Source organism: Pseudophryne corroboree, chromosome 4 (genome assembly GCF_028390025.1).
Source record: "Pseudophryne corroboree isolate aPseCor3 chromosome 4, aPseCor3.hap2, whole genome shotgun sequence".
Taxonomy (NCBI): domain Eukaryota; kingdom Metazoa; phylum Chordata; class Amphibia; order Anura; family Myobatrachidae; genus Pseudophryne; species Pseudophryne corroboree.
In genome coordinates this window covers 435,270,238-435,282,916 of record NC_086447.1, presented here as the reverse complement: position 1 = coordinate 435,282,916, position 12,679 = coordinate 435,270,238, and the positions used below count along the sequence as shown (strand labels likewise).

The following is a 12,679-nucleotide window of genomic DNA, read 5'->3' as shown; positions in this document are numbered from 1 at the left end:
CAGTGGAATGGGTGCAGTGTGTGATGTACCGGGGAGTAGTGGGCCCCACACCGCACACCCTGCACCCATTTTTTAAATACTCCCCTCTCAGGAGTACCTCGCCGGCTGCAGCACCTCTCTACAAATCTTTGGTAAATTGCGAAATGGAAAATTTTCTGGAGATTTGCGCACGCGCAGTAAGGATATCTTTAAGAAAATGACTGCTGTGCCATTTTCCCAGAGATTTACGCATGTGCAATAGAGTCTTTGCCCCTCTAGTGCTCAGACTGTATTGCGCTGATAGGCGTCGGCTACAGAGGAGGGGGCCCAGACACGGAGAAGGATGGACATGGGCCTTCTCCTCTGTTAATACGCCCCTGCACATTATGCATAAGAAAGGACAAGTACTATACCTAGGAGCACTTGCAAACTTTGAAACGCCAATTTGCAGCTTATCGTTATGTCTGATATTTCAATTTATTTAGCAAGAATCTGCTCCCAATCATGAGGGACAAAGTGACTAGAGAAACCATCACACTGGTATAACAAAATCTTCTGCTATTGCACATCCTCTGCTCGGCTACTCTCAGCGCACTGTTACTGCATTGCCCATCCTGCCCACACTGATTACACACACTTTGTTTTCTTTATGCCGGAAACAGAAGATATATTACTGTATGTTACAGAGGATATGGCACTGGGATAACTAGGCTCTCTGGCAGATAAAGGAAGGAAATAATGACTGATATGTGTATTGGTTATCAGTCATTTTACTAGTCTCTTATGCCTAGCAGGTTAATTACCATGCTAATTTAATAGCTGCTTCCCCACAGAAGGGCCAGTAAGAACTTGAATGGATAAACATTTGTGTTACATATTTTGTATGGACATCTCTTAAACCCTTCGTTATGGATTAGTGAGACTCATCCTAATAACTGCAGGCATTCAAATGGGGCCGGAAACTTGTCTTAAAGTTTTCCCCCGATATACTGGATTTGATGTCACTTGGTCCACATAGAGGGTGGATTTCGTTTTTTGGTCATTCTAGGAACACATTGACATTATTAAGCCATCCTAAAACACACAGCATACATTTTTGCAATCCAGAAAATGCAATAAAGAGCAAGTGCTCTATCTCTCTAGTCTTGGTGCCCTCTTTTAAATAATGTGTTTAAATAATGTGGATCCTAAGAAGTTATTCTTTGGTGATCATGCATAATCGCCAGCGAACAAGAGAACAACCCTGTAGAGATTATTATGAAATCTGTGGATGGGGAAATATTTCCCTTATCCTGGCTTCATTCAGATGATATGGTCTAATGTTTATTCTCTGGTGATCACCAGACAACATCAGACCGCACTGATAGATAGGAGAGGGCACTTATTGTGTACGGTCTCCCTCATCTTCATACGTACACACTCGGACTCCCTTGTCTGAATAGTAGAGTTCTCTCTTATAAACAATGTGCTACCTTAGTAGTTAAGGTCTGGACGGTCGGAATGAAAACCTGGTAATGGATAAGCGCAAATGACAGTTGGCTATTTGCTCCTAAATGGCGTAAAACTGACAAAAAACGGACGTGGATTTAACCAATTTGTCTGTTTGACCATTTTTGTCTGGTTTGCAATGTTTGGGAGCAAATGGTTAATTGTCATTTGCTCTCATCCATTACCAGATTTTCATTCCAACCAGCCAGATCTGACAATAAATCTGTAGGTGTATGGCCAGCTTAAGGAAATAGCTGCTTAGTTACATGCATTAATTACAGCATACTGCAGAGTCTCTGTTTTGGCAAGTGTTTACTTAAATATAATATTGGTATTATCAGGCTTCATATTATAAAGAAACATCTCAGAGCCAGGGAAATACTGTGACTTACAGAAAGTAGCTGGGATGCAGAGTTCATGAGTCCCACTAATAATCCTTAATATTTAATTTTAACTTTTTTGACATTCCTAAACTGTCAGAGCTTTAAGGTCAGACAAAAATGCTACAGTGAAATGACTGCAGCACTAAGATGTAAAAAAGACGTAGTGAGATAATGTCATGACCCATGGTACATTTCTGAATAAAGTTTTTATTACTACTTTCTCAGAGCCAATAACTAGTGCTATGTACCCTATCCGACGACAACACCACCAGCTCTTGGGGGCCCATTTATCATTATTTCCATATTCAATGCGATCTAGGCGCGATATTAGCACCCAGGATCGCGTTGCGATATACGATTGTACCAGGCCAATGTATTAATGAGCGCCTGCAGGGACACAGGCTCTGAAAGGAGCCCACTCCTGCAATGTATTGCATGTGGAAGCGGTGCTACTGCACATGTGTAGTCCTGCTTGACCACAAATATACAGCAACCATTTACAAGGAGGGTTCTCTCTGCCGAATGCATATGCGGTGCAAATGCATATCTTCAGCTTATGGCGTACACACCGCATATGCAGCTGGCAGGGGCTCCTTTCGGAGCCTGTCACTGTGATGTTAAATAAGTAAATCTGGCAGCATCGCATCCAGTATAGAAGTCTATTGTACGCGGCTGTTGCGGGAATGGAGGGATCACAGCAGGTATTGGAGATATCTGCTGTGGTCCCTCCTACATACATTGAGGGAATACTAAATATTTGCAGTTTACCACCCAAAAATTAGTGATTTCGGTGAAAAAGCCATAACTGTTTTTGATAAATGGGCCTCTTTGTGTCCACACCACTTCCCCCACTGCAGGTGCCTCCTCACAGCGTTTCTAATCCCTAGAACTCTGTCAGATCAGGCTTATGTGTTGTATAGTACTTTATGGTACAAAGAGGGTAAAAATTAAGGGTTAGGGATTAAGGTTGTTTTACTGGTTTGAGTTAAGGTGAGGTTTGGGGTTATGGTTGAGTTAGGGTAGGGATGCTATACATCCTGTTTTTACCACTCTAATGATCTTTGTGAAGATTCAGGCCTGGCCCAGAGTATACAATTTTCAGCTGCTGTGTAAGGGGGATTTGCAGACTCCTTTACACACTCATCTATACACCTAGATCCCTGTATAGTCCAAGAAATACAAGGTCCTGAACCAATAATCCTGAGAATGCAGCCTATCTGCTTACTATGGACTAGCGACATTGTTGTTCAGCGATGTTATCTGATAGGATAAGAAAAGATTGGGCACACAAAATGGTTTCATCCACTGTATGTGGACGGTCAGTTTACTTTAAATGTGACACAGGTTTTAAGTGTACTTCCAAAAGACCTAGGGCCTTATTCAGATTTTTATGCAACACCAATGTTCATGCAACTAAGTGATTATCGGTAGACTGTGTACGCGCAAAAGTACTTTTGTGATGCCCAAACTGGTATCATGCCTAGGGCCCCACGAGGTCTAAATCTGGTTCTGGACTTCACTGTACGTACAACACTGCCCAGTACTTGTTTTCAAAAGCAGACAGCATGAGATACCTGGCGCGAGTGAGCTGCCAGGTCCTAAGCAACTCTGCTAACGTCGGGTGCCTTTTTTTGCTGAAAATGCGTCTTAGTTGAGACGCAGTTCGACTAGGACGCAATAGAAGACTGCTGATTACGTTGTTATGTGAAAGTTGTATATCGTGCATGACTAAGACTGAGCAGAACAGAATATGTATTGGAAAACAAACAGCTGTTACATTGTAGCACTTCGTATACAGATTCAGAGACTCAGTCACACACAGTATACAAGTGTCACATATCTAATTAATCAGCACAGTCTCCTGGTGCATCCTAACTGCATGACATTGCAATGCAGATGCATTTTTGGCAAAAAGAAGACTCAAAAATATGCCCAATGCAGCAGTCTTGTTGTACTTGGCGTGCCGAGTGAGCTGTTTGGCGTGACTTCAGCAATGATATTTAACGTCACATCTGCATTTGCACTCCTTGCATTGAAAGATGGCTAGTTCCAGAGACAAATTGCACACTTTTTAGGTTAACTAATGCTAGGCATGAACCACCAAGTAGTTTTTAGTGGCAGCTATAAGGTAAAAATACACAAAAGCAAGGTATAATTTGTGTGGGTACTGCATACTTAATTACTAATATTGATGTTGGAAGGTGACCAGCCAAAATAGTTTTAACATTGAAGGGGTTAAACCTAATATCTTCATTTGGTATAAGTTCCTGTAGTAAAAGAAAAAGTTCCCTGGTACAATATTTGCAGAGAAACTACAGAAAAGATTAAGCACTTAAGTAATGTTAATTTGTGTCTAATTAAAATAATGTATTATAATGTAAAATTACATGTACGTGAGTAGGAATCGAATCACTGCGCAATTCACAGTATATAAGTAGCAGTGTGTACAGTATGCATTATTTTTATGTTGCAATGGTTAAATGTAAAGACAACATGCCCTGTTAATTTAGAGCAAGTATGACGTTTTCTGCTGTGGAGGTGAGTTAAGATGCTCTGGTTTATGACAATGAATTATTAGCTCTGAAAATTAGAATTCCCTATGTTTTTAAAAGTTGAAAATGATATAGAACACTGGTATCTTCATTACATGTTAACTACCCCTAGCTAGCAAGGCTTCTATAATATCCAGTAGGGTGCTGACAGCATATAAAGGAAAATGGATAATATAGAGGGTTTATTTTGTCCTAATGACCACTTACCATTAACTTAAATGTCTTTTCAATGATAGTTAACATGGACACACACTGTGAAGACTGATCTTTGTTTCAACAGGAATCAGTTTGTGGAGCGTATGATTGTCCAGCTCCTTATGGAATTCTCAGCTTCTAGAAGCACCTTCAGGTTCTGTGTTCAAGGTCAAGATGGCAAACTCTTCCTCTTGGTAAGAAAATTAAATGCAGGCTGTTCAAACATGTACAGTATAAACATTAATTCAATTCAACAATTCTTTATAGGAGTTAGTTTTTTTTACAGATTAAAATAAAACCATTCTAGTCTGGTTACACTGCTACCCTCTGTTTGTTTTGACTTAACAGAGCTCTTATGGAGCATTTGTCTTCTACACACAGTTGAGACTGCTTTTTTTGTGGCCTCAACTAATATTCCTCCCTTGGCTTATTAGACCCGGTGAATATCAATCATTAGCATCAGTTTTGTTCATAGTTCTTGGTGAATAAATGCTTCATTCACATTAGTGTACTTTCTCACATTTGACCAACAAAATGGCAGCTTCTGCACCGTGTAGATGTCACAGAATAAACAACATTGTTATTTAGTCTGAGTTGAGAGGCTGCTTGCGCCAGCTTGAAAGATATTTTTGTTTATTCCAGCACTGTTAACAACCTATAGCTGTGACATTACATTGCATTTTAATATTTATTGTCTGTATAATAATTCTTTAGTAAAAGTAATTAAATAAAAGTATGAGGATGCAGGAAAGAAAATGTGGATGGCATACATTTTTTTCTCTCTTTCTGAAACCGCACAATACAGTTGCTCTGTATTAATGTATTTTTCTGAGGCAAAAATTAAAAACCTTTTATTTAACCTGGATGGTGGTAAATAATTTTGAAGAAGAGTCATGAATCAGAATTTTTAATCAAACAAAATTTAATTCGACATTAAGTTCAGATTGTTTCCAAAAGTCTTGAGCCACATCCTGCCATATTTACAGAATCATGTTATTAGTTGCTTTTTTTTTGTCCTCTTATATGCCTTCCTTACTTATAAAGGGTCTTTCTCCATGATCATAAACATACATACACTTTAATATTGTTTTTAATTCTAGGAAAAGCTTGTGAATGGGAATGAAACCCTTTGTTTCCAATAGTTTCATACCTAATATGGCTTGAGAATAGGCAGGGGGCGAATTCAATAGCTCCGAGATTACCGGAGCTAATTGAATACCCCCTAAAATGTTACATGTATTCTGCATACAAACAGTAACAGCCTAATGTAACCAAAGCAAGAAGGGTGGATAGTGCAGTCCCAAAGACAGTTTCTGCAGCTGTTGTAAACATCACCGTCCAGTTAATATAAGAACACCATTCTAAAGTGCCTGGTCCCGACTGTTTTACGATGTTTACTATAAAATATTTAGCCAGCAGCTTTCCCCTCAGGTGCTTCGCCTGCTTAATGAGATTTTGCATGGTACCCCATTCCATTCTGATTCCACTTCTAGACTTATTGTTTTTGCCAAATTCCGGTAAGGATCCTTTGTTTTGTTCCAACTACTGGCCCATTTAGTTGCTCAAAACTGACCTCAAACTATTCGTCAAAGTTTTGGCTTCTAGAATGAACAAAGAGTTGCAATCCCCAGTGCCGTAACTAGGCATTTTAGCGATGTGTGCAAGAAACGGCATTGGCGCGCCCTCCCCCCACCCCCCAATGCAAGTAAGGGGCAGTGCGCGCCATAGGCGCGCCAAAAAAATATAGGGGCGTGGCTTCATGGGGAAGGGGCGTGGCCACAACATAATACCAATTCATACTACGGTGCACAGTAGTCTCCATTATTCAAATTACGCTGCACAGTAGCACCACTACACTAGGTAGAACCCCTTTTACACATTACGGCAGACAGCGTCCCCCTTTTTACACATTACATCAGACAGTGTCCCCCTTTTTACACATTACGGCATACAGCGTCCCTTTTTACACATTATGGCAGACAGCACTCCCTTTTTACACATTACGGCAGACAGCTTCCCCTTTTTTACACATTACAGCAGACAGCGTCCCCCTTTTTAGTCATTACCGCAGACAGCGACCCCATTTTTACACATTACCGCAGACAGCGTCCCCTTTTTTACACATTACGGCAGACAGCGTCCCCTTTTTACACATTATGGTAGACAGCGTCCCATTTTTACACATTATGGCAGGCAGTCCCCCTTTTATGGGAGGGAGGGAGAGAGAGAGAGAGAGAGAGAGAGAGAGAGTTATACTCACCCTCACCTGCGATCTGGCATCAATGGCAGAGGAGGCAGAGACCCGGGAGCTGGTGGCTGTGGCATGATCAGAAGCGGCAGTGGGAGGCAGGCATCAGCGGGACTCAGAGACCAATGAGCGCGGCAGTGTGGTGGAGGAAAGCGGTGCTCAGAGATGGCTCCGGCGACTGGCGGGAGACAGGCAGCGCAGGACAGAGATTAGTGGCTGCGGCTTTGGCCCTGCTCGGATCGCAGCAGTGGGGGGCGGCGCTGGCGGGAGGCAGACAACGCAGGAGCGCTGGACAGAGAGCAGTGGCTGCGGTTTTGGCCCTGCTCAGATTGCTGCAGTGGGGAGGCAGCTCCGGCGGCTGGCGGGAGGCAGAAGGCGGCACTGAAGTGACTGCGGCTGTGCGGAGAGGGGGGAGGTGTGCTGCCGATGGTGCGCCTTCACTGCATGTGCACTGTGGGCAAGGCACCATCGGCACACACCTAGTTACGGCACTGGCCATCCCTAATACACCCAGACCAAGTAGGTTTTGTTCCTACTAGACAGGCCTCAGACAATACAGGATGCACAGTAGCTTTGATTCACTATATTAATGTACAAAAACTCCTCTCAATGGTTTAAACATTAGATACAGAAAAGGTATGTCTGCTGCGGTGTACACTGGGCTCCACAAGGATTAACATCAGGGTGTAGAGTAGGATCTTGATCCGAGGCACCAACAGGCTCAAAGCTTTAGACTGATCCCAAGATGCACAGCGCCGCCTCCTCTATAACCCCGCCTCCAAGCCAGTGAGCTCAGTTTGTAAGTTGGTGCCATGCAGTATGCAGGCAATTAACAGGGGCTGCCCTAGGCAGCCTTTTTGGAGCTTCGTTTACAGACTGAAGATAGAAGAAATTGTAATACAGACTTCCAGGGCTGCTGCAGGCAAAGGCTCATAGACTTTCCTGCGTGCAGCTCAGTCACCCCCAGCAGCGCTGTATACTTCCGCGCCGCGGTTGCCCGGTCACTGCAGCAGAGGCGCCGGCATCTTCCCTCCTGAAGTGAGTCACACACGCGCCGCCGTCTCCCGGATCGCGGGGCCGCTGACAAGGGGAAGGTAAGGGGCTTCTGTGCCGCACTTTTCACCGCAATCCAGCGCGGCCGTAGGAGGCGAGCCGCGCGCTGGCGTGGTCACTGATTACTGGGCAGCTGCTCCACTAGCCGCCAGGTATATATTTTATGGGCACAGGTCAGGGGGGACTTGGTACCAAGTTCCCCCCCCCCATTTTATTTACTGCCCGCACGCCCGGTGGGGATGCCAGCACCTGAGGCCCCTCCCCCCAGCCCCAGGGCGCCATTTCAGCAATGTTCCCGCCCTGGAGCTGCTTCCCTCTCCCTCATTCCCGGTCAACAGCCATTACAGACTGAGCCTTGCTGTTTCCTGGGATTGCTGGGGCAAATCCTCCTCTGTGGAACCGCCTGACTGCCAGTGCTGTGCTTCCTACAGGACACTTGAGTATTCTACCTGTCACTGGGACTGTATTAGTTAAAAAAGAGTGCATACTTTCAGGGTTGTGTGGTACAAACACCCTGTGATATACATCCAGTGCTTACTGTGTTTGTTATATCTATAGTTATCACATATAGCTATACTGAGTATTACTTTGTATTGCTTGTCCAGTGCCGTTTATGGTACATAATTTCTGCATGGTACGCTTGTGACTCTATATGTGTGTGTGCATGTAGCTGCTGCGTGGTTGTCTTATTGCAGGGTATTTCACACTGCGTGCTATTCCTATATTGCTATACCTGAGGGGGCCAAGTGTTTTAGATTTTCTCTGTAAATAATATAGGATTGTTTCACAAGATATACTACTGGGGTATTTCTCTTATGTCCTAGAGGATGCTGGGGACTCCGTAAGGACCATGGGGGTATAGACAGGCTCCGCAGTAGACATGGGCACTCTAAAGACTTTAGATGGGTGTGCACTGGCTCCTCCCTCTATGCCCCTCCTCCAGACCTCAGTTAGATCCTGTGCCCAGAGGAGACTGGGTGCACTGCAGGGGAGCTGTACTGAGTTTCTCTGTAAAAGACTTTTGTTAGTTTTTTATTTTCAGGGAGCACTGCTGGCAACAGGCTCCCTGCATCGTGGGACTGAGGGGAGAGAAGCAGTCCTACTTAAATGATAGGCTCTGCTTCTTAGGCTACTGGACATCATTAGCTCCAGAGGGTCGGAACGCAGGTCTCACCCTCGCCGTTCGTCCCGGAGCCGCGCCGCCGTCCTCCTCACAGAGCCGGAAGAGGGTATGCCAGCACACACTCAGCGCCACCAGATACTGGAATAAAATCCCAGTCAGTACAGCGCTTTTATAAAGTCTTCTTTCTTCTCATACTCACCCGGCATGGGTGAGTATGAGAAGAAAGAAGACTTTATAAAAGCGCTGTAGTGACTGGGATTTTATTCCAGTATCTGGTGGCGCTGGGTGTGTGCTGGCATACTCTCTCTCTGTCTCTCCAAAGGGCCTTATTGGGGGACTGTCTCCATATATATATATATATATATATATATATATCTATCCTGAGTGTGTTGGGGTGTCGGTATGTGTGTGTCGGCATGTCTGAAGCGGAAGGCTCATCTAAGGAGGAGGTGGAGCAGATGATTGTGGTGTCTCCGTCGGCGACGCCGACACCTGATTGGCTGGATATGTGGAATGTTTTAAATGCAAATGTATCTTTATTACATAAGAGAATGGACAAACCAGAGTCCAGAGAAAAGTCAGGGAGTCAAGCCATGGCTTTGGCTGTATCACAGGGCCCTCCAGGGTCTCAGAAACGTCCTCTGTCCCAAGTAGCAGACACTGATACCGACACGGATTCTGACTCCAGTGTCGACTACGATGATGCGAGGTTACGCACAAGGGTGGCCAAAAGTATTCATTATATGATTATTGCAATAAAAGATGTGTTACATATCACAGATGACCCCTCTGTCCCTGACACGAGGATATACATGTTTAAGGAAAAGAAACCTGAGGTAACCTTTCCCCCATCTCATGAGCTGAACGCGTTATTTGAAAAGGCTTGGGAAACTCCAGACAAGAAACTGCAGATTCCCAAGAGAATTCTTATGGCGTATCCTTTCCCTGCACAGGACAGGTTACGGTGGGAATCCTCGCCCAAGGTGGACAAGGCTTTAACGCGCTTGTCCAAAACGGTGGTGCTACTGTCTCCAGATACGGCAGCCCTCAAGGATCCTGCTGATCGCAGACAGGAAACTACCTTAAAATCAATTTCTGCACATACGGGTGCCTTGCTCAGACCGGCAATAGCGTCAGCTTGGGTTTGTAGCGCTGTAGCAGCGTGGGCAGATACCTTGTCATCTGACATTGATACCCTAGATAGGGAGAGCATTTTATTGACCTTAGGTCACATTAAAGACGCAGTCTTATATATGAGAGACGCTTCCAGAGACGTTGGGCTGTTAGGTTCGAGAGCCAACGCCATGGCGATTTCTGCTAGGCGAGCCCTGTGGACCCGTCAATGGACGGGTGATGCCGACTCAAAAAGACATATGGAAGTTTTGCCTTACAAGGGTGAGGTTTTATTTGGGGAAGGTCTCGCAGACCTGGTTTCCACAGCTACCGCAGGTAAATCTACCTTTTTACCTTATGTTCCCCCACAGCAAAAGAAAACACCGCAATATCAGATGCAGTCCTTTCGGTCGCATAAGTCCAGAAGAGGGCGGGGCTCTTCCTTCCTCGCCAGAGGTAAGGGTAGAGGGAAAAGAATGCCTGCTACGGCTAGTTCCCAGGAGCAGAAGTCCTCCCCGGCTTCTACTAAATCCACCGCATGACGCTGGGGCTCCACTGAGGGAGTCTGCGCCGGTGGGGGCACGTCTTCGACTCTTCAGCCAGGTCTGGGTTCAGTCAGACGTGGATCCTTGGGCGATGGAGATTGTATCCCAAGGCTACAAGCTGGAATTCGAAGACGTGCCTCCTCGACGATTTTTCAAATCGGCTTTACCAGCTTCTCCCCCAGAAAGGGAGATAGTTTTAGCTGCAATTCAAAAACTTTGTCAACAACAAGTGATTGTCAAGGCGCCCCTAGTTCAACAGGGGAAGGGGTACTATTCAACCCTGTTTGTGGTCCCGAAACAGGATGGCTGGGTCAGACCCATTCTAATCTAAAATCCCTAAACCTGTACTTGAAAAAGTTCAAATTCAAGATGGAATCGCTCCGGGCAGTTATCTCCAGCCTAGGGGGGGGGGGGGGGGATTTTATGGTGTCACTAGACATAAAGGATGCATACCTTCATGTCCCCATATATCCCCCTCATCAGGCATACCTGAGATTCGCTGTACAGGACTGTCATTACCAGTTTCAGACGTTGCCGTTTGGGCTTTCCACGGCCCAGAGGATTTTCACCAAGGTAATGGCGGAAATGATGGTGCTCCTGCGCAGGCAGGGAGTCACAATTATCCCGTACTTGGACGATCTCCTGATAAAAGCGAGATTGAGAGATCAATTGCAGAAAAGCGTGTCACTCTCCCCGAGAGTGCTGGAGCAACATGGCTGGATTCTAAATCTACCAAAGTCACAGTTGATTCCAACGACTCGGCTATCTTTCTTAGGCATGATTCTGGACACGGAACAAAAGAGGAGTTTTCTCCCAATGGAAAAAGCCCAGGAAATCCAGAACATGGTCAGAGACCTGTTAAAACCGAAAAAAGTGTCAGTACATCAATGCACTCGAGTACTGGGAAAAATGGTTGCGACCTACGAGGCCATTCCCTTCGGCAGGTTTCATGCAAGGACGTTTCAGTGGGACCTTCTGGACAAGTGGTCGGGGTCCCATCTACAGATACATCAGAAAATAAGCCTGTCCCCCAGGGCCAGGGTGTCTCTCCTGTGGTGGCTGCAGAGTGCTCACCTTCCCGAAGGTCGCATGTTCGGCATTCAAGACTGGGTTCTGGTGACCACGGACGCGAGCCTCCGAGGAAGGGGAGCAGTCACACAAGGAAGAAATTTTCAGGGACTATGGTCAAGCCAGGAGGCTTGTCTACACATCAACGTACTGGAATTGAGGGCCATATACAACGGCCTACGACAAGCGGAGACTCTTCTTCGTGACCTACCGGTTCTGATTCAATCAGACAACGTCACAGCTGTGGCTCATGTAAACCGCCAAGGCAGGACAAGGAGCAGAGTGGCAATTGCGGAAGCCACCAGGATTCTTCGCTGGGCGGAAACTCACGCAAGCGCTCTGTCAGCAGTCTTCATTTCGGGAGTGGACAACTGGGAAGCAGACTTCCTCAGCAAACAAGATCTCCATCCAGGAGCGTGGGGACTTCATCAGGAAGATTTTGCAGAGATAACAAGTCAGTGGGGACTTCCACAAATAGACATGATGGCGTCACGCCTCAACAAGAAGCTTCGGAGGTATTGTGCCAGGTCAAGGGACCCTCAGGCAGTGGCGGTGGACGCCCTGGTGACACCATGGGTGGGTGTTTCAGTCGGTCTATGTGTTCCCTCCTCTTCCGCTCATCTCAAAAATACTGAGAATCATAAGACGAAAAAGAGTGCAGACAATACTCATTGTTTCGGATTGGCCTCGAAGGGCCTAGTATTCAGATCTTCAGGAAATGCTCACAGAAGATCCGTGGCCTCTTCCTCTCAGGGAAGACCTATTGCAGCAGGGGCCCTGCGTGTTCCAAGACTTACCGCGGTTACGTTTGACGGCATGGCGGTTGAACACAAAATCCTAGCGGGGAAAGGTATTCCGGAGGAAGTCATCCCTACTCTGATTAAGGCTAGGAAGGAGGTGACTGCGAAACATTATCACCGCATCTGGAGGAA

The 12,679-nt window shown here is 45.7% G+C and overlaps 1 protein-coding gene across 1 annotated transcript in view; it reads left to right on the top strand.

Moving 5' to 3' along the window:
* The window catches only part of UBE3D (ubiquitin protein ligase E3D), a 493,536-nt gene that overhangs the window by 221,421 nt on the left and 259,436 nt on the right, over positions 1 to 12,679 (top strand). The window contains exon 7 of the mRNA XM_063916895.1: positions 4,683 to 4,791. Within this exon, the coding sequence (XP_063772965.1) occupies positions 4,683 to 4,791 (109 nt within the window). The remainder of the gene's footprint in view (positions 1 to 4,682; positions 4,792 to 12,679) is intronic.